Source organism: Castanea sativa, chromosome 7 (assembly GCF_040712315.1).
Source record: "Castanea sativa cultivar Marrone di Chiusa Pesio chromosome 7, ASM4071231v1".
NCBI lineage: Eukaryota > Viridiplantae > Streptophyta > Magnoliopsida > Fagales > Fagaceae > Castanea > Castanea sativa.
Genome location: NC_134019.1, coordinates 14430872 through 14452588, shown reverse-complemented (window position 1 = coordinate 14452588; position 21717 = coordinate 14430872). Strand labels below are relative to the sequence as shown.

The 21717-nt window shown below is 36.1% G+C and overlaps 1 protein-coding gene across 2 annotated transcripts; it reads left to right on the top strand.

Moving 5' to 3' along the window:
* The first annotated feature begins 3886 nt into the window (after nucleotides 1–3886).
* On the top strand, nucleotides 3887–20624 carry LOC142643249 (uncharacterized). Of its 2 annotated transcripts, none has more exons than XM_075817790.1 (12): nucleotides 3887–4308; nucleotides 4388–4455; nucleotides 7126–7209; nucleotides 7343–7651; nucleotides 8136–8275; nucleotides 9524–9611; nucleotides 9919–10104; nucleotides 10506–10667; nucleotides 17690–17883; nucleotides 18076–18226; nucleotides 19717–19882; nucleotides 20157–20624. In XM_075817790.1, the coding sequence occupies exons 1-12, from the start codon at nucleotides 3960–3962 to the stop codon at nucleotides 20219–20221; spliced, it is 1962 nt and encodes a 653-aa protein (XP_075673905.1). In that variant the 5' UTR covers nucleotides 3887–3959; the 3' UTR covers nucleotides 20222–20624. The 2 variants fall into 2 exon arrangements, with proteins under 2 accessions (XP_075673905.1, XP_075673906.1); XM_075817791.1 differs by having other exon boundaries at nucleotides 3889–4308; nucleotides 7343–7636.
* Nucleotides 20625–21717: the final 1093 nt, after the last annotated feature.

Below are 21717 nucleotides of genomic sequence, written 5' to 3'. Positions count from 1 at the left end.
ACGAAGTCAGCGAGGTCTCTGATGATTCCTCCACCGGAGGAAGAGATGGAGAAGAGAGTGGAGGTGTGGAGAGTAACGAGGTGGTGGAGGGCAAGTGTGAGGTCCAGCAGGTTCGACTGCGTGCGGCTGGAGGTGTTGGCCAAGGAAGAGGCCGACTTGGCTATGGCTTCGAGGTACTTGGTGGCCACCACGGTCAGAGCGTTGAGTGCGGAGAGCTGGGTGGCCTTGTACCCCACTGACTGGCAGATCTGCGAGACTGCTATTCTGGCTATGGCGAATGAGAACTCTGATGGCTTTTGGGGTTCTTCTTGATTAAGATGAAGATGGGTTTTTGGTTTTGAAGGTGGCTTTGCTTTCATGGTGATTTGTTCCAGAAGAAGAAGAAGAAGAAGGGGAGAGAAGGGGCTTCAAACCCTAGGCAAGGCTCCTTTTTAACGGGGGAGATTTTACATTTTAGAGCGTCACTTTCAGAGTGGCACAAATCACAATTCACAAATCCGTGTGAGTGAGACCGGGGCTTTTAGGAATAGAACCTGCGACCTGAAGAATAAGCCCATGACTTTTGGCCCATGCCATTGAGCTACGTTTGTTGATTGCTTCTTCAATTTCCTTTCTCTTTTATTTATCACCAATTCACCCTCCCATTCACTTTAAAAATTAAAACGAAATTGGGTTTGATATCACTCCACATGTACAAGTAAAGGGAGTAAGAGTTGTCAGATGTGGTTTAACTATTCATGAAAAAAACTTTATATATGTACACTTAAATTATGATAAAGTATTATTTTAAAAAAATTATGTTAAAATAGGATTTTTATCTTAGATAAAAATAAAATAAAATGCTAAAGGAACTACATAAAATAACCTGCAGCACTACTCCAAAAGGAAAAAGATAAAAATGATGGTGTATAATTTGATACTTAGAGCATCCACATCAGTGGAGGTAAAAATTTTTAAAATAAACATAACTACCAATTTACATATTTTGAGCAAAAAAATACCCACATTAGTGGGTTTAAAAATGTCTCTGTAAACCCATCCCCAAGCTACAGTAACCGTGTATATTAACACGGTTACTGTAACTCGTTTATACCATTATTTTATCATTTACGTTCGCTCCTTTTTTTTTCTCTCCTTTCCGTGCTCAACCAACCCAGCTAAAACTCAACTCCTCATCCTTTTCTTTTTTCTCAGAGGTGGTAAGATAGATGAACTGATGTGGGTGTTTTATAAAAGTAAATGTGTAAAATCTTAAAAGTAGGTTTTTTGTGTAAAATAGGCAGAATCTTTTAAACGAGCTGATGTGGTTGCTCTTAGGAGTACGAGATTTGAACCTTAAATGATACTAGAATTTGCTAGTTAGTTGAATTATAGCCTACAATGCTTTTAGCACCATATAATTTTACTTTGGAATTCTTTTTTAAATCTAATAACACATATTTGATTGGTTAAGATGTATTATTTACGTATGGATGAGTGTGGTTGTGTGGATCAATATCCCATTGAGTTGCGTTTTGTCATTTAGTGTAAACTAATTTTATAAAAAGAAAATGACAAACAGATAATGACAAGTGCATAAGAATAAAATTGTTAAACAAGTTTAACAAAATAAAATGGCTATACCTACCTACACTGACAGTAGATAGTGACAATTGATAATGAACTATCATGTAACAGTTTTAAGATACGAAAACTCGTAGAAAAAAATTGTAAAAATTCATGCATTTTTGTGTTTTTGTGTACGCATTTGTGTTGATAACTCGATTTATTTAAGTTATATTTTTATTAAATTTTTTTTAATTTAAGTTTTTTAGTGATCATCTTAAAAGAATTCCTGAAGTTGCTACAACTTAAAGAATGCTTATAAGTTATAACTCACCAAAATGATTACTATTTGCATCTTATTAAATTTTCTAACCATTTCCCTTCCAACACCTATTTAATAACTTTATCGATCACCGCTTCAGCTTGGTGCGGTGATCACTCTACAAGTATAAATTTTTGTGAGGTGTGGGAGGTAAGGGTTGAAATTTAAGTCTCCAGGAGAGAGTTTTACAAACATACACTTAGATTAAATTAGAGAAGAAATTTTATTTTGTATCAAAAAAAATAATTTTATTGAAACTACATTTTTTACTAATAATTTTTAAAAATAAAAAAAAAAAAATTTCAAAAATAAAATTGAACTAATAATTAAAAAATGTCATTATAATATATAGGCATTAATTTCCTTTAATAATGCCGGTCGGTAGTTAGTAATTAGTATCATTATTATTATTTTTTGAGTAAAGGCAGTCGGTATCATTAAATGCATAATAACTAAGAATTACTCCCAAAAAAAAAAAAAAAAAAATCCTAAAGGAGAGAATGGCTCGTTAAACCATTATTATTATTATTATTTTTATAAAGGTAACAACTATTTAATGAATAATTCTAGAGATACAATTTTTTTTATAAATTACTGATGTGGTGAGTGGTTATTGGTAAATGAAAAAGTGATGTTAATAGTGAGCTTAGATAATAATCAATAAAAAATTGGTCACATCCACAATTTGTAAAAATGTTGTAAAATAATTGGTGTATGTAGTATTACACTTATTTAATAGCATCACAAATACAATTGAGTAATTGACAAATACATGCTCAGTACAATCATTAATGTGGCGTTTGGTACGGGGGAATCCACATTACTCTTGGCATCTAGATTCCTAGGAATGTGATTCCTAGGAATCACATTCCTAAGAATGTAGCTATTCCAATGTTTGGTTTCATTGAGAATATCTTAAGATTCCTAGGAATGTGAGATGATAACGCTTGGTTTATTCCCAAGAATCTTAAATAAATTATTTATTTTTCCTATTTTATCCTTAGATTTGAATGTGAACTACCAAGTTCTTAAAAAAAAAAAATCTTCCTCCAAATAAATAATGAAAAACCAAATATAAACTATTAATTATGAAAAATTCATTAAAATTATAGTCTAATATTTCAAAATGACAGGTACAATACAAAAATAACTATTTAAATTCTCAAATGCTTTTATTCTTAATAATAATTTTAAAAGAGTTTAATCCATAATAATTTGTTTTATATTTTATGTTAATTACTTAAATGATAATGAAAAAGGGTTAAAATTGTCAATTTATAAAAAATACAATTTCCTTTAAGCTTGGGAATCTGGATTCCCACCTGTTTTAAAGGGAATCCACATTCCTACTGAGAGGGGAATCCACATTCCCCTGGCATCTGATTCCTTAGCGTGATTTACAACCAAACATAGGAATCTTTAAACATTCTTGGGAATCCTAAAATATTACCCCGTACCAAACGCCACATAATTTCTTTCAATAATGTCACACTATAATTATTATTAAATGCATAATGGTTAATAATTTTAAAAAATTATGTTATCAATAGAATCCAGGCTCTTTGGTCCGGACATTTTTGGGTTTGACCGGATTTTGATAATATTGTTGATGTTGATATTATAAGCGTGAGAATTGAGATTAGTTTTGGGGGGTGGGGTGTTTATGAAGCAATTTGTTGGGCCACTAAAAACAATATTTGTCCTTCATTAATTTCTGGAGTTTATAAATATGGCAAGACTTAGTTATAGCAATGTGCTGTACCTAAGTTTTGTTGTTATAAATATATGGTATGGTAGTATTTTTTTTATTATAATGAATAGGGTAAAATTTAAGTACAGTATAATACTGTACCTAAGTTTTGTCCTAATAAATATAATGTGGTAGTATATTTTTTAGCGAGAGATTTCCATTTTGGTCGACTTCAGTTTATTTGTATGCGCTTACCCCTTTTATATTTTCCAAATTCTATTAAATTTTAGCAAATGTTTCTAAAATCAAATTTGGAAAAGAGAAAAAGGGGAAAAAAATTGACAATAAGGATAAATGGTTTAACCGCCAAAGCAAAAGCTTCCCATCCCCACAAGCACAACAATGCAAGGTGTGGAGCTAAGCTTGTTCTACTCTTCCACTTCCAGTGCTACTCTCTCCAAAACCCTTTCCCTTCTCTCCCCAATTCCAATTCCCAAACCTCCTTCCCTCGTCTCTCCAATTCATCTCTCCCTTTCCCTTTCCCTTTCTCGCTCCAAACGCTCTCTTCCCCACCACATTTCCCGTTTCTCAAGCACCAATCAACAACAACAGCAACCAAACCAGAACCAGAACCAGAACCAGGACGAAGAGGAATCCGACGCCGAGGATATCGACGTCGCCGCGCTCGAGGAAGAAGCCAGAAACGCTGCTCGAGACTACTCTTCCTCCTTATCGCGCCAGTTAACAATCGGTGAGTCTTTCGAGTTTTTGAATTGGATTTTCGTTTCCATTCAATTTCTGTCGTATTCAATAAAGTCATCTGGTTTCAGAGGACGAGCCCAATGTTCCGATCCAACGCGGTCGAAAGCAGAGCAAGCCTAAAGTTTCCACTATAAATGTCAGTAACCCATTTCCCATTTTTAAAGTTATTTACTTTCTTTGTTAATTTGTGAATAATGAGGTAGTAGGTTTATTGCTAATGTTGTCTCTCAAAAACAAATTAACTTTTGTAAAACATATCAAATTTGGGGAATGTAATGAAATTATGAAACTTGTGCTGTAAGTCTTAGATTACAAAAGTAAATGGAGATAATGTTGCTCAAAAACTATATTCATATGGAAAACAAGAATTGCTGCAAAGCTTACAACATCATCAATCAGTCACAACAAAAAATCAACTGACACCCAAATCTTCTTTGAAGTACAAAGAAAGGAAAAACTTGAAATTTATTGAGATGCAAATGGGCCTGAAGATGCTGCTGCAAAACTTAATCCTCAGTTAGACCTTATTTTCCAATACGTACTTTAAAATTTAGTAAAGCACATCTCTAAACAAATTTGGTAAATTCCAAGGTCCATGAGAGGTCAGGGTATTCCTGGAGCTGGAGTAACTTTGGGTTGTGGAGTTGGCTAAGCTTTGGTTGGGTAACAACAGGTTTAGGTGCTGGAGCAACCGTTGTAAGAAAAGTTTATCCATCAAATTTCATGGTTAAATGCTCATAATAAGTCAATGTGAGTAAGTGAATTTTAGAGATGATCATGTTATAGCACATTTACCTGGAAGGATCTGGTCATACTCGCCATGACCACCACTTAGTTGTGCCAATAAACCAAAAAGAGGAGCAATGTTGTAGGTAGCAGGCTCAGTTTGCTCATAATTGTCTCTTTGATTGGCAAAGTTGTCATAGGCATCAGGACCACCAACTACTGCACCAATAAGGAGATTGGGATTGCTTGCTTTCCTGAAGCAGGTGACAAATGAAGGGTTAACCTTGATGGAAACAACTGAGGAAGCCCTGTGGTGAACTTGTTGTGGGTAGTTGTGTCCATATCCCACCATGTAACTTGTGGCTCTTGGATTGTCCCCTAGAAGGTAGTCCACCTGAGAGTTTTAACATTTCATAACATCAATTATATGCTTCACATAACTTGATAACACACTTTTAACTTGTGCAAATAAATATTTATTAATTGTGATCTAATCAAAGCTCAATTCAACAAAAACAATGTAGAATTTGCACAATATAATTAAAGTACCTGTATTTTGGAGATGGAGATAAGCTCCATTGGTGAAACATTGCCAGAAGCACAATTCATGTTTCTTCCAGCAGAAGCAAAATAATCAGAGACAACAGTTAGAAAAAATTCCCTACTCACAAATTGCATGTTTTTCCACCTCTGGTGGAAGATGAGGCTGCTGGGAGTCTTCTGAACATTATGACTGCCCTTTCCAAGGCAATTGCTCATGAAGGATTCTGCCTTCTCCTGGTACTTCTCAAAGACTGATGCATTGCCACCAGCTTTCCCTTGCATTAGGAACTGCAAGGAAATAGACAAACCAATAATTCATGCCCTTGTTACATGGTTGAGGTTTTTGATTGACAAATCGTTATACAATGAAGTCCGTATTGACATGTGATTTTCAACATGTAACATATTTATGAAAAAGCAAATCAAGTAGTATAGTTTAGTTCATGAATTATTACCTTGGCCACAAGTGTCCGAACCCCAGCATACTTGACATCCCAACTAAACTCACTCATGCTCCATCCAGTTCCACCAAGAGAGTCACCATTTTTCCCAAGGTAGTTCAAGTAGTACTGATTGTCAGCTGCCTGGTACAACCATGCAGCAGCCCAAAGCAACTCGTCCTACACACACACACCAAAATCAAATCAATAAAAACATACCACACACTATTATTGCAGTAGTAAGTCTTCAAAATTAATTGAAAACCATTCTCTTATCTATCCAATTTATGGTTTAGATTAGATATTGCAAATCTAAAGTGTATCTAGTATCACATTATTAAAAATTAAAAATTACATGACACCAAACATGTTTACATTAAAAAAAACTTACATTGTAATTTGTAACCACTGATAGATTGGTAGTCCTTTTGGGTCACAGAGATGCTGCCATTTTATTTTCCTCTGTATATGTCCACAAAATCAAATAGCTGAAGACCAAAAAAAAAAAAAAAAAGATTTATGAATTAGAAAATATAATAAATACTATGGTATGCATGTAATGTAATATCACGAAAATTGTGAGGGTTGATCATTTTTTGTTTTCATTGTTTTTGTGAGATTTACCTGAAGAATATATTTTGTGGGTACTTTGGTTAATAGTAGATAACCTTGAAATTAAGAGTGACTTATTTAGAAGATACAGGAAGTTGACAGTTCAAAATATAAATGAAGTTTAAGAATAACAAAGGATATACTTGTGAAAATTGTTATATATAGGTCATACCTAGTGCACAAAGCTTCTACTTTTGCAGGATCTGAGAGTGGTGATTGGTAGGCAGCTTTACCCCCAATTTATTGTAAATATGGGAAGAAAAAGTTCAAGAATTTGCACATACTCTCAATCTTGTTTATTTATATTTCAAAGCTAACCACAAAAAAAAAAAAAAAAAGAAGGTAAAGAACCTAAAGAAATTGCCTGTTTCAGTGATGCGATTTAATTGATATTTCTGGATAACATTTGATGTGTGCTTTCTCTTTTTGAAGAGAAGAGGAAAAAATATCTTTTTCTTACTAAAGTTTATAAATTCAATGTGCAGATCCCTGACCATCTACTTCCAAGGGTTGCAATTGTTGGAAGACCAAACGTTGGTAAATCAGCACTGTTTAATCGTCTTGTTGGGGTATTGGATCAATATTTCTAGCTTTTGATTCTGTGATTAGTATTGATGCTTTCCCATACTGTGGGAATAAAAATTGAAACTTCCACATGTGTGTTTTCACATAGTGAAAGCTAACTTTCTTTGATTAATATAGGGGAACCGGGCAATTGTGGTGGACGAACCAGGAGTTACTAGGGATCGCTTATATGGTAGATCCTTTTGGGGAGAGTATGAATTTATGGTGGTTGATACTGGAGGTGTTCTCAATATTGCAAAGTCACAGGTTGATGTTATGGAAGACTTGGCTATTACCACAACAATAGGTATGGATGGGATTCCACTGGCCTCCAGGGAGGCAGCTGTTGCCAAAATGCCCTCAATGATTGAGAGACAAGCTAAAGCAGCCGTGGAAGAAGCATCTGTCATAATATTTCTTGTTGATGGACAGGTGCTTTGCATGATTGTATGACTTAAATTTACTGTCTGTCTTCTTTCCATTATTTTGTCCAATCCTCTTGAACTTTCTCTTTCAGATTCCCATGCTTGTTAGTGCCGGAAAAAACATAGTATATTTTTCCTTTGTGTGCTTGGAACTTAAAGCTGTTTTTGTGAATGAATGTATCATGTCTTCTGGCCTGTAGGAACTCGGTAGTACTGTTAAGCATAAATTAAAGATTTGCCTAGAAAGTTATCTCTCCATTGAAGATCATTTCTCATGGTGAAGCACATGTTGACATATCATAGGGAGCCTCTTCTCCACTTTGAAAGACCTTCTAAAAAATATTTTAATATACAAAGGCCTCAAGAGTGGTAACTAGTAATAGTAATTTCTTGGGAACTACATATTCAACCTATTTGGAATGTTTTCATTTGTTTCCAAGTTCTTGTCTTTATAATTGGGCAAGCAACTGTTTATGATACAAAGAAATAAAGATAATGATGAACAGGCAGGTCTGACTGCAGCTGATGAAGAAATTGGAGACTGGCTACGAAAGAACTACTCAAATAAGTATGTCATTCTTGCAGTTAACAAGTGTGAATCTCCACGTAAAGGACTCATGCAAGCATCAGAGTTTTGGTCCTTGGGGTGAGGCGTCTCTTATTATCTCCTTCTTTCTTCTTCTTCTTATTTTCAAGTTTTTGACAAGAGTATTGGTCTTCAGTCACATAGCAGTCGTGTATCGGTTAACAATGTGGATTTATGTTTAATCGTTAATTTCATTCAGTATACATTAATTTTATTTAGCATTTTTTTTATTCCAAATTTAATGTGACATTTTGTGGTATTTGTGTTGTGCTAATTTAGTACGTATATGTATGATTATGATATTATATCTAATGCACCAAGGAGCACAATCTGGATTCTGCATATTAATGTGGACAAACGACCTTGAATCCTCTATTATAATGGCTTGAGACTTGAACTGCATTGATTCTGTCTCTAACATAGTCAAAGCATGTTAATATATATTAGTGGACTCCACTAATGTAGTTTCTATATTCTTCTCTTCTTATTAGTATTATTATTTTGGAAAAACACTCTGATGTTTGGTTGGATACCATCTTCTATTTCTATTTTATGTGACTCTCTGAGTTAACATAAAATTTTGTTATATACTATTTCTATGGGAGAAACCCTTTGTGTTGGGTACTTTGTTGAGCTTTGTGAGTTTTGATAAGTGGATTAATGCTCAACTTTTGCAAGTAGTTATAATTCACTTGTGCATTTGAAGGATTGTAAGGAACTGTATTTCTTGATAGTAAAGAATGTCCATCTTAAGCCAAGAGCCTTGTAGCTCAACTGGCACCTCTTAGTGTTTCCAATGGAGACGTTTGGGATTCAACTCTCCCTTCCCCCATTGTAACTATTGAATTATCTAAAGAAGAATGTCCTTCTCAAAATACATGAGAGAAGCAATACCCCTTAATAACTTTTCCAGCTTATATATATATATATCACCTTTGGGTCACATGCATTCTTTGGCTGACTTTATAGGTTTTGAAAAGACAGGGTGAAATACTAGAAATTTAGGAAATAGAGATAATTTCATGAGTTTTGCAGTGATGAAATTCAAAGTAATTTTTCTGAATCTTAAGACTTCATAAAGAATGTTATGTCCAAGATTCCATTTGTTATGTTTATTTGTGTGTGTGTGTGCACAGTGTTGTCTATTACTTAAATATATGGACTGTGTAGAATGATTTTTGTATTTAACAGATTCTGTCACTATAATCAGGTTTATAGTATATGCATGGTGGACTTAAATTTCTTATTTCTTCACTTATGTGGTTCTGATATTAAAAAGTGTACCTCACTTTTTGATTGATCAATTAGGTTTTCACCACTTCCAATATCTGCTGTATCTGGGACTGGAACTGGAGAGCTTCTTGATCTTGTTTGTTCAGGACTGAAAAAAATTGAGGTTTGTATGTCCAAAAGTTGAGTATCTAACTCTTACAGAGTTTTTGTATCAGTACTGCAGTTTGATGAAATTGACAACCTACTTAACTGAGCTCCAAATTTTTTGCTGAGCTTGTTGATATTATCTCGAGTAGAAGTCCTATATTCTTCCTAATTTGAAAAAATTTGCACTTATGGCCATTATCAAGTGTCTGCAAACATAAGCATGTTTTTTTTTTTCAATAAATAAAATTAATAAACACATAAGCATGTTCATCTCTGGTGCTTTTAAACTATTGTTTATTTAATCTATCTATGCTTATAAATAGGGTACAGAAAATCATGATGAAGAAGAAGAAGATTATGTTCCTGCAATTGCTATTGTTGGCCGACCAAATGTTGGTAAAAGCAGCATTTTGAATGCATTGGTTGGAGAGGATAGAACAATTGTTAGCCCAATCAGTGGTACTACTCGTGATGCCATTGATACTGAATTTACTGGACCAGATGGCCAGGTTTGATTAGTTTACGTATTCAACCTGTCATTGAGCAGTACTCCAGTTACATTTGTGTTATTGCCCAAAACTTATGAATATCTAGATATAGTGAGCCTAGCCAAATAATCCATATAAAATGCATAATGTTATACTGAATATCATATACATATATATAGCTCCCTCAACTTGAAATGTTAGTACAGATCTTGCTAGTTGATTGATGGAATCTTAATCTTGTTGGTTTACATGCATTACAAACGAGTACATGCTATCAGACAGCTACTCTATATGTGCTGTAATATTGCTTAAATAGGAGAGTAATAACCAACCGTAGTTTGGAATCATTAATGTATTAAAAATGCATTTATTACACTCACAAATTTTCCCAGATACTTTAGACAATAATTACTTGTTTGCAGAACTTCCGGCTTATTGATACTGCTGGAATTAGAAGAAGGGCAGCTGTAGCTTCAACAGGTAGTATTACAGAAGCTTTATCAGTGAATCGGGCATTTCGAGCTGTACGTCGTTCTGATGTTGTCGCTCTTGTCATTGAGGCCATGGCTTGTATCACGGAACAGGTACTTCATCCATGTCTTTTCTAGGGTCATAATCTACTTGATGTTGTAAGAGCATGCTTTAGACCTTATCTTTGCTGGAAACAAAACTCTATCATACCTTGTTGCCAAATGTGGTGAAAACAATCATGCCCATGATAGCTTTAACATACTATAAGTTCTTGAGTTTTCTGCCTTATTTTGTGCTGGAAACTGCATTGCACCCTGTTGCTACATATGGTGAAAATAATTATGCCTTTGATGGATTGATTGATATTTACTCAAAACTGCAGGATACCCAGAATCTATTTTCATTATGTTAAATGATGAGTCTCAATAAGTATTCTAAATTATTAAGTAGAATTTTGAAATTATTGATGTTGTTTGAGGTGTATTATGTGAAGTTAAACGTTAAATTACTGCGAATTATGGTCTTATGCATTGTCTTTACACAAGAATTGTGTTTCCTGCATGTGCTTCATGATTCTCTTAATGTATAAATTCAGTTTAGGATTCTATTATTGAAAAGGAGATCATTACTAGAATAAGTACACCTCACAGGAAAAAAGGTTAGTCCATAATTAAGGTTGCGGGGTGTGTATTCTCTGGGAAAAAGAAAAAGGTTTTGGGGGTGTGCATCCCCTGCCCATCTCACCCTAAAATCCATATTTTTCATGTTTTGTCTTTTTATGTAAGCTCCCTACTAAGTGGGCTGCCATGTCTTTCAAGCTTAAAACACACTAACATCCCCCATCATGTGTAATCCCATCCAACAACCTTGATATTAGTGTAGACTGTGCTGTAAGCATGCGGAATAGATGAAATTACTAGAACAGGGGTTTCCTAGGATTCAAACATAAGACTGAAGATATGCAAAAGCTACCATGTTTTGGAATTGAAAAAAAAGAAGAGAAAATATGGAATTGAGGATTGCTTTTCCAACCACCAACTTAAATAAAGATGGCCTACCACAGAGTTTCTGTCTCCTCGATATAAATCATAAACAGAGTCTACCACAGTTTCAAGTGCGTGTGCATGTGGTGGATCACACCCTTGCTTCTTTTAGCAGTCCTGGCCATTGATTGCAAACCAGTTCCACTGACCAAAACAGGAAAAGAGTGTCTCTAACTGTTAGGAATCTATAATTCCATTGCAATGTAATTGTACATGTGGACCTAACTGATTGTAATAGATGGCGGTTATTAGTTAGTTACTTTGGGGTAATGGGTTACTACTCTAGTTAATAAGGTGAAGTGTGGTTAAGAGGGTGAGTTCGTTGTACTGTGAAGGTGGGTTAGTTGTACCAGAGTAGTTAGGATTACACCACGGGTATAAGGGAGCATTGTGTAACAGAACAGGGCATTGATTTGTGAATAATATCTTGCTCATTCTTTCTCTCTCTCTCTCTCTCCCTAATCTTCCATGGAGGTCTGGTCCCCTTGAAGTGACCAATACATTTCCTTTCTATATACTGACAGAGCCTTAACATTTGGTATCAGAGCATCTGATCCTTCCATTTTCACCATGACGGAAACTCGTTCCACTTCCCAAAATTCCAATTCACAAAGCTTTGAGAAACAGAACTCAGAAAAAATTGCAGCTTTAGCCAAGGTTTCTGAAAATCACGAACAGGCACTACAAGAGATTCAAAAGCAATTGCAGACCATTACTGGGTTTATGCAAAGAATTGCTGAAGCAGAGGATAAGCGCCAAATTTCCAATTCAGGTTCTCGAGTTCTTCTCACCAACAGTAATGGAGGAAGCCTAGAGTCTTCATCTTTCAATTCCCTCAAGAATCTAAAGTTGGACTTTCCAAGATTTCGTGGAGAGGACCCAACTTGTTGGTTTTATAAAGCTAATCAATTTTTTTCCTATCACAATACCCCTGAACATCATAAGGTAATGATGGCTTCGTATCACCTAGAGGTAGAAGCTCTCATTTGGTTCCAAGATGCAGAGCAAGCAGGTGGTTTTCTTAGCTGGGAGGTCTTCATCAACGCATTGCAGACTTGTTTTGGTGTCACGGCTTATGATGATCCTATGGAGGCACTCGCCAGACTCAAGCAAACGTCCACTGTGATTGCTTACAAGGGTAACTTTGAAATCTTGTCTAATAGAATTTTTGGGTTATCTGAGTCACGCAAATTGAGTTGTTTCCTAAGTGGGTTGAGGGATGAAATTAGATTACCAGTTAGAATGTTAGTCCCTAAAACTCTTAATGAAGCTTTTGGGTTGGAAAAAAATTCAAGAAGAGTACCTATCTAATGGTAGGAAGGGGTTTAGGAATTTAATGGATACTGGTAAGGGTTCAGTGTTGGGTACACCTAAGTTGGAGGCTAGAGTGGAGTCTAGGAATAAAGTCCCTTTGCAGAGGTTGACTGGTGCACAAATGGAGGAAAGAAGAAAATTGGGGCTTTGTTACAATTGTGATGAGAAGTGGCAGATGGGGCATAAATGTAAAGGTGCTAAATTGTTTTTGTTGGAGGAAGTAATGGAGGTGGAACCTAAAACTTCTGGGGTACAATTGGTGGAAGTTAATGAGGATGAAGTGTTGCTGGATAACCAGGATGTCAGTTTAAGGAGTGGAATGGATCCTGCTGAGATCACACTATATGCATTAGTTGGGAATCCCACTTCTAATACCATGAGGATAAAAGGTAGGATTCAAAATCATGAGGTGGTGTCTCTCATTGACTCTGGGAGCACCCATAATTTCCTGGATGCTGCTGTGTTACCAGTTTTACATTTGCAATTGGATACTTCTCAAATATTAGAGGTTAGAGTAGCTGATAGCACAGTTATTAAGACCTTAGGGAGCTGTCATGGGGTCCCTATTACCTTGCAAGGGCACAGGTTTGTTGTGGATTTTAATATCTTGCATTTGGGTGGTTGTGAGGTGGTTTTGGGTACACAATGGTTGAGTACCTTGGGGGTAATAAGTTGGGACTTTCACTTGTTAACTATGAGGTTCTTATATAAGGGTAAAAGTGTATTTCTCCAAGGATTGCAGCTTGCTGCTTCTTCAACTATTTCTGATGCCAATAAGTTTTTTGGTGGGGCAACTAGAAAAGGCTTGATATTGCAAATCAATGCTACAGCTTCTGTTGCTTCTGTCCAATCACCTCTTCCACCTGAGTTGGCTGCCTTGTTGGGTGAGTTCTCACAGGTTTTTGATGTCCCTACTGGTCTGCCTCCCATCAGAGGTCATGAGCACAACATCAATCTCAAGGAGGGTACACAGCCTGTGTGTGAGAGACCATACAGGTACCCACATTTTCAAAAGTCTGAAATTGAAAAGATTGTGAATGAATTGTTGGAAGTAGGGTCAATACAGCCTAGCCAGAGTCCATTTTCTTCAGCTGTTTTGCTTGTAAGGAAGGCTGATGGTAGTTGGGGCATGTGTATAGATTACAGGGCTCTCAATAAGGCCACTATTAAAGATAAATTTCCTATACCTGTTGTGGATGAATTGGCAGGTGCTTCAGTATTTTCTAAGTTGGACCTTAGGTCAGGTTATCACCAAATTAGGATGAGGAGTGAGGATGTTCCTAAAACAGCTTTTCGCACTCATGAAGGGCATTATGAGTTTTTAGTCATGCCCTTTGGGTTGGCTAATGCACCATCCACTTTTCAGGCTTTAATGAATTTTATCTTCAGACCTTATCTAAGGAAATTTGTTCTAGTGTTCTTTGATGACATTTTGCTTTACAGTCAGTCCTTGGATGCTCATTTATCTCATCTTAGGACTGTTTTGGAGGTTTTGTTGTCACACCAATTATTTGCTAAACAGTCTAAGTGTGTGTTTGGGAGTTCTGAGGTGGACTATTTGGGTCATATCATTTCTGGTGAGGGTGTTAAGGCTGATCTCAAGAAAATATCAGCTATGGTGCAGTGGCCAATACCTGATTCTGTCAAGGCTTTGAGAGGGTTTTTAGGGCTGACTGGTTATTACAGGAAATTTATAAAGGGTTATGGTTCCATTGCACAACCCTTAACTGATCTCCTCAAGAAGGATTCTTTTCTTTGGAGTGATAAGGCTTTGGAAGCTTTTACAAGGTTAAAGGAGGCTGTGACTCATCCTCCTGTGTTGGCTCTTCCTGATTTTTCCAAGCCATTCATTATTGAGTGTGATGCTTCAGGGAGGGGTTTAGGGGCTGTACTTATGCAAGATCAAAGACCCATTGCTTTCCATAGTCAAGCTTTGAAAGCCAAGTACCTTTATTTATCCACTTACGAGACTGAATTGATGGCTTTAGCTTCTGCAGTAAAAAAATGGAGGTCTTATCTGTTGGGAAGGCCCTTTGTGGTTAAAACCAACCACCAGAGCCTTAAGTTTCTGCTTGAACAGAGAATTGCTACTCCATCTCAACAGAAGTGGCTTGCTAAACTCTTGGGATATGCTTTTGTTGTGGAATATAAAAGGGGTTGTGATAATAGGGTAGCTGATGCCTTGTCCAGGCAGTTTGGGGTTGATTCTGACTTGCCTACTGCTAGTTCTGATTCCAGGACAGGTTGCTTAATGCTCTTGACTGTCCCTGACCCTACTTGGTTGGATGGATTGAAAGCTAGCTATTCCTTAGATGCTTCTGTCCAACAAATTATTGCTGCTGTCCAAGCTGGTTCTCCTCCAAAAGGCTTCACTTTTCAGAATGGGTTATTGTTTTATAAGGGCAGGTTCTTTGTTGGTCCATCGTTTCCTCTTAAGCTTCAATTTTTGCATCATGTTCATAGCAGCCCCTTAGCTGGTCATTCCGGGTTCTTGAAGTTTTACCAGAGGGCTAAGAGTGACTTTTATTGGCATGGCATGAAGTCTGACCTCAAGAAGTTCATTAGGGAGTGTGACATCTGCCAAAGGATCAAGTCTGATACCTCCTCCCCTGCTGGTTTACTTCAACCACTGTCTATTCCTACCACTCCTTGGACTGATGTGAGTTTGGACTTTGTGGAGGGTCTTCCTAAATCTATGGGGTATGAGGTTATCTTGGTGGTGGTGGACAGATTGACTAAGTATGTGCATTTTGTTCCTGTTTCACATCCATATAATGCAGCCAAGATTGCCTCTCTTTACATGCAACATGTCTTTAAATTACATGGCATGCCTTCTTCTATTGTGAGTGATAGGGATGCCACCTTCACCTCACTGTTCTGGTCTGAATTGTTTCGATTGCAAGGCACTATTTTGGCCATGTCCACTGCCTATCACCCTCAGACAGATGGACAGACTGAAGTTGTGAATAGGAGTTTGGAGCAATATCTAAGGGCTTTCACTAGTGATAGACCTCATCAGTGGGCTTCTTGGCTATCATTAGCTGAATTTTGGTTTAATTCCTCCTTTCATACTAGTTTGCAGCTAACTCCCTTTGAAGCTTTGTATGGCTATCCTCCCCCTAAGCTCCAAGGTTATGTGCTTGGTACTACTAGGGTGGATGCCTTGGACTCATTATTACGACAAAGGCAAGCTGTTTTGGACACCTTAAAGGTTCATTTGGCTGCTGCTCAAGCTAGGATGAAGACCCAAGCTGATAAGCACAGGCAGGAGAGGTCTTTTGCCATGGGGGATTGGGTTTTTCTGAGATTGCAGCCCTATAGACAGCAGTCATTGGCTTACAAGGGCAGGTGGAAGTTATCTCCAAGATATTTTGGGCCATTTTGGGTATTGAAGAAGATTGGTAGTGTGTCTTACAAGCTGGATTTGCCAGCTGAGTCAAGAATTCACCCTGTTTTTCATGTGTCAAGTCTGAAGCTGAAGCTGGGTCAGCATGTTACACCCTTACCTACTTTGCCTCCTATTGATGGATCTGGTCAAGTGTTTATTGAACCAGTGGCTGTTCTGCAAAAAAGGACTAAGTCTTTGAGGTCTAGGGTCATCACAGAAGTTTTGGTGCAGTGGTCAGGAGCTTCTCCTGATGATGCAACCTGGGAATCCCTTCATCAGCTATAGCTCTCCTTTCCTCACCTTGTGGGCAAGGTGCTTTGAAAGGGTGGTGTAATGTTAGGAATCTATAATTCCATTGCAATGTAATTGTACATGTGGACCTAACTGATTGTAACAGATGGTAGTTATTAGTTAGTTACTTTGGGGTAATGGGTTACTACACTAGTTAATAAGGTGAAGTGTGGTTAAGAGGGTGAGTTAGTTGTACTGTGAAGGTGGTTCAGTTGTGCTAGAGTAGTTAGGATTACACCACGGGTATAAGGGAGCATTGTGTAACAGAACAGGGCATTGATTTGTGAATAATATCTTGCTCATTCTTTCTCTCTCTCTCTCTCTCTCTCTCTCTCTAATCTTCCATGGAGGTCTGGTCCCCTTGAAGTGACCAATACATTTCCTTTCTATATACTGACAGAGCCTTAACACTAACAAATTTGAGTTTTTTCTCTTTTGGCCTGTGACTTAGAAGTAACATACGGAATCAAGTAGATTAACATATCAAATTTTCACAGAAATTTTAAACTAATCAAGTTAATCATAACAATTAAAGTAAGTAGTAATCAGTTTCAAAGGGGCTTAGAATGCTTTATATGTGAATAAGTGTGTAATACTAATCCATTTCCATTTCAAAAGGCATTCTGCAAGCTTCACTTGTCTGGCTAACTCCAGATATAATTTTTGAACAGCTGAAATTTATATGATCCACTGTTAGTGGGTTTTAACCAACAAATAGAGAGAGAAAAGCAGATATGGTAGCTGAAAATGTTGTAGTCTTGCAGATGATCTCTTGCCCCTACGTAGAGGCTGTCTTATCATACTCTCCACTTGATTTCAATATTTTTTTCCCTTGAAAAGCTCTTTGGTGCTGCAGATATTTGGATTCTCTATGCTTTATTAATTGAGATCATTGTTTGAAAGAAAGTAATTCATATTAGATGAATGATGGTGATAACACGAGCTTCAAGAAATATTTTGAGAGAATGGATTGCTCTTTGATTTTCTCATATCTAGAATTACTGCTCTTTGGCCTGTTAATATGGTGAGATGCAGGCTGGTACTTTCCACTAGCGATCAGTTCTTAATTATGTTATATTGTATTTCCTGAATGTCCTAGGATTGCAGGATTGCTGAAAGGATAGAAAGAGAAGGGAAAGGGTGCCTGATAGTCGTCAACAAATGGGATACCATACCAAATAAAAATCAGCAGACCGCGACATACTATGAGCAAGATGTTAGGGAGAAAGTTCGTGTTCTTGATTGGGCACCTATTGTTTATTCAACTGCAATAGCTGGTCATAATGTTGATAAGTGTGTTCAACTGAACCATAAAAGAATATCTTTTGTTTCTTAACTACAGTCCAGTTGCATTCTTTATCAAATTCTATCCTTCCTCTGCACTTCTTATTGTCTCTAAGAAAATTCTTTACTGTATATGATACCTGAGCATCTTAGCATAGTGAGTCCTAGGCTATACAGTAATTGCATTTATTCTAAGTGCAGAATCATTGTTGCTGCTAGTACAGTTGAAAAGGAGAGGTCAAGAAGGCTTGGCACTTCCATATTAAATCAAGTCGTACAGGAATCACTAGCTTTTAAATCACCTCCAAGGACCCGAGGTGGCAAGAGAGGACGTGTTTATTACTGCACTCAGGTAATGCAATATATATATTGGTGGTAGTCTGTGTACCATGGGTGTTTTGATGCATTTTGTCAGTGATGCATTATCATAGTTTTTGAGAAAAGATTCAATTTAGAACAAATTCATTATGTTATTATGTTAGATAGAGCTGCAGTATTTTTAACATACAATATTGGCCAAAAGTATGTGGTTTAAGTTCGAGTTTTACTGGATCTAGAGATGTTGAAATGTTAGGGACCCACCCCCTCTTTGAACATGTCCATGAAAGGAGGAGTAGAAATGGGGATGTTAAGTTGGGTTTGTGGCAACACTAGGAAAGATGGAATAACGAATAAAATTATTTGTGAGAAAGCAGTGGCGGAGACATATTTTTGAGTGGGTCCAGTTGCACCCACTGAATTATTATTATTATTATTATTATTTTGTGGGGTCAATTGTGAGAACCTCTGAAAAAAGATTAGATCCTGTTGCAATTCTAAAAGTGGTCCTAAAAGATAAAACTCATTTAAGTATTGACAGGTTTAGTTAAATTTTTTATTAGTTTAGGGCAAAGTTTATGTTAGGTTGTTAATTTAAAAAATTGAAATTAAATTCTTAAAAGTTTTGAAGTTGCTATTTTTGAATTATTTATGGACAAATTTCTCAAGAGAAAACCAATATCAAAACAAATGCTACTTGCCCAAGAAACTAGTAGTCACATTAACTGAATGAAATTGTTCAAAGTAAAACCATCCATCTTAAAGTTGACTTGGAAAATCTTCTTGGGCTATAGACTAAAATTTTAGAATGCCATCCAAATTATCGTGATGAAGTTAAAAGGGCGTATCTGCAAAAGGGTCCTTATTAACCTCATAACCACAACTTTTCACGAAGGAATATTGGATTTTTTTTTTTTTTCATTGATATTCAATAGTGCCTCGTTTGATTAGTATGGAAATTTGATGTAGTATAGTTAACAAACACCCTTTTGATTTTCTTTTAAGCAGAATATTATCAAATCCATGTATTTATTTACTTATTTAATTTAAGACCCATGTGAAAAAATTCCTAGCTCTGCCTATGTGAGAATGTGAGGGTGGCATCAGTTGAAGATAGAATATGGAGGAGAATTGTCTGAGATGGTTAGATATGTGCAATGAAAGCGTAGGAATGAACTATTACAAGTGTATAATATTAATCTGGAAAAAGACAAAAGGAAAAAATAAAGGTAAAAAAGAAAAAAATTAATGAAAATTAAAGAGGTAACTGACAACATGGTCCTAGATAGAATTAGAAGGCATAAAAGGATTTATGTAGCCTATCTCAATTCCTCGGGATTGTGGCTTAGTTTTCGAAGAATTGGAATTTGGAAATGATGTGCGCTATGTCAGGGCAGGGCAGGGTAAGTTGAATTGTTTATGAACTTTTTTCTCCTTTAATGCAAATTGTGCATTTTTTTCTAATGTATTGTATAAATGAACCACTCCAAGATATAGTGTGTCTTACTTGATTTCCTTTTGCAGGCTGCCATAAGACCACCCACATTTGTTTTCTTTGTTAATGATGAGAAACTTTTCCCTGAGACTTACCGGCGCTATATGGAGAAGCAACTACGTACAAATGCAGGGTTTGCTGGTACTCCAATTCGTCTTCTTTGGCGCAGCAGACGAAAAATGGAAAAAGATGAAGGTCAGTAGCATTCTTATTTGTTATAACCATGGTATTTGTTTCTTTCAGTTGCTTCAATAATGGTGTCAACTTGTTAAGGTAGACTTTATGCATGTATGGTTTTTCTATGCATGTATGCATTTGTGTCACCTATTTTGGGTGATGATCCCATTCTTGATAATATGGTCTTGCTTTTTAAAATGTGTAACAAAATGGAATTAGTTCGACTTGTGATGTTTGAATGGTTACTTAAACATTTAATCAATTTAAGTGTCTATGTTTGATTTGTTTACAGGTAGAGCTGCAAGGACACCAGTAAATCTTGTGCCACGTGATAGAAAATTGGAATTGGCTTCATGAGTAACAAGGTTCTCACCATTTTAGAACCAAGGCGAACCTCCACCACAAGGTGCTGATGTGGAAAGAGTTTTGTTTCAGGGGAAAACTTCATGCAGCTAATACTAAAATCATCTAGTGGCATGGAACTTATTGACTGTTGAATGATTGAGGGGAATTTGGCTTGAGTGGCTTGTAAATTCTTGTCTCTTATTGATTAGGAGTGGGTATTAGTGTTACTTTATAATCCCACTGAAAAACCAGCAAAACATGGAGTGACAATGTGTATGAATCCCCTGATTAGATGATGCTGGTCGTGACTCATGAACTTGTAACTTTGTGTTTGGGGGTGGATTATAGTATGGACAATGTAAATATGATATGAACTATTGAGTTATTAATTAGTTGATTTACCCTTATTTTTAAAGCTTTTGAGTTCTTAATCGATATTCTTGATTGGGTCTGTTTTAATTATTAGTTGCCGGAGGTAGATTGTTGTTAAGATGCTCTAATTGTTAATTGGCAAACAAGCAAGAGGTTACATTATCAAAATTTAGTCCTGTGGTAGGTGACCAGTATGAGATTCAGCAAAATAAGGGGAGCATATGGGAAAGGCCAGGTTCAAACCTTGAGCTACAATGGTGGTTTAGTGTAAAGATCCTGTAAGAGTTCTTAGGGTAACTTTAACATGAAGTTCCTAATTAGATCCTGTCCAACCATTTTGAAATGGGTGGATGAGATCTTGTTGCATTATCAAAATTTAAACATGCTCATGCTTCATCCAATGCATTCTTTTTTATCTTATATTTATATTAGGATTATCATTATTTTGGCATCTATCTAAATTAGGACAAGATTTAGGTACAATTCCTTATGTGCTGTATTTTTCCAAGTAAGTTCAATCACGTGACTATATTATCCTTGAAGGAAGACCACTTTTGTGTTGTGATTGAATTTGATTAGAGAACTGAAGAATTGTATTACGATAGAAGTCCTCAAGTCTTAGTGCACACTAATAACTCACCAAAATGATTAACATTTGCATCTTATTAATTTCCTTAACCATTCCCCTTCCAATGTTTATTCAATAATTTGGTTGAAAATGCATTAGTTGACTAATGATTAAAGAGAAAAAAAAAAAAAAAAATCTAAAAGAAGATTGAACTAATGATTAAACAAAACTACCAAAAAAAATTTAGTGCCATTATAATACATTAGTATGTAGCCCGTGTTTATGCACATAAATGATGAATTATAGTAGTGCTATTGATGCTAGCTTGGGTTATAAAACATATATGATATTAGTTCGACCATGACATTTAGAGGTACTAAAATAGTTTTTTTTTGCAATTTTCATGATATTAGTTATGTCAAGTTTCTCATTACACTGCTATTATGTATATAATTTTGAAAATCACTATTAGATACTACATATACAATATCAACTCACAATTACTGTCAGTAAAATTCTACTAAATACAACACAAGATAAAAGAATAAATTAGTCTAATAGTGTCTCC

Coding starts and splice junctions, on each gene's coding strand:
- LOC142643249 (XM_075817790.1), top strand. CDS start 3,960: ATGCAAGGTGTGGAGCTAAGCTTGTTCTACTCTTCCACTTCCAGTGCT. Junction 10,105..10,505: donor TTACTGGACCAGATGGCCAG/GTTTGATTAGTT, acceptor ACTTGTTTGCAG/AACTTCCGGCTTATTGATAC. Junction 18,227..19,716: donor GTGTTTATTACTGCACTCAG/GTAATGCAATAT, acceptor TTCCTTTTGCAG/GCTGCCATAAGACCACCCAC.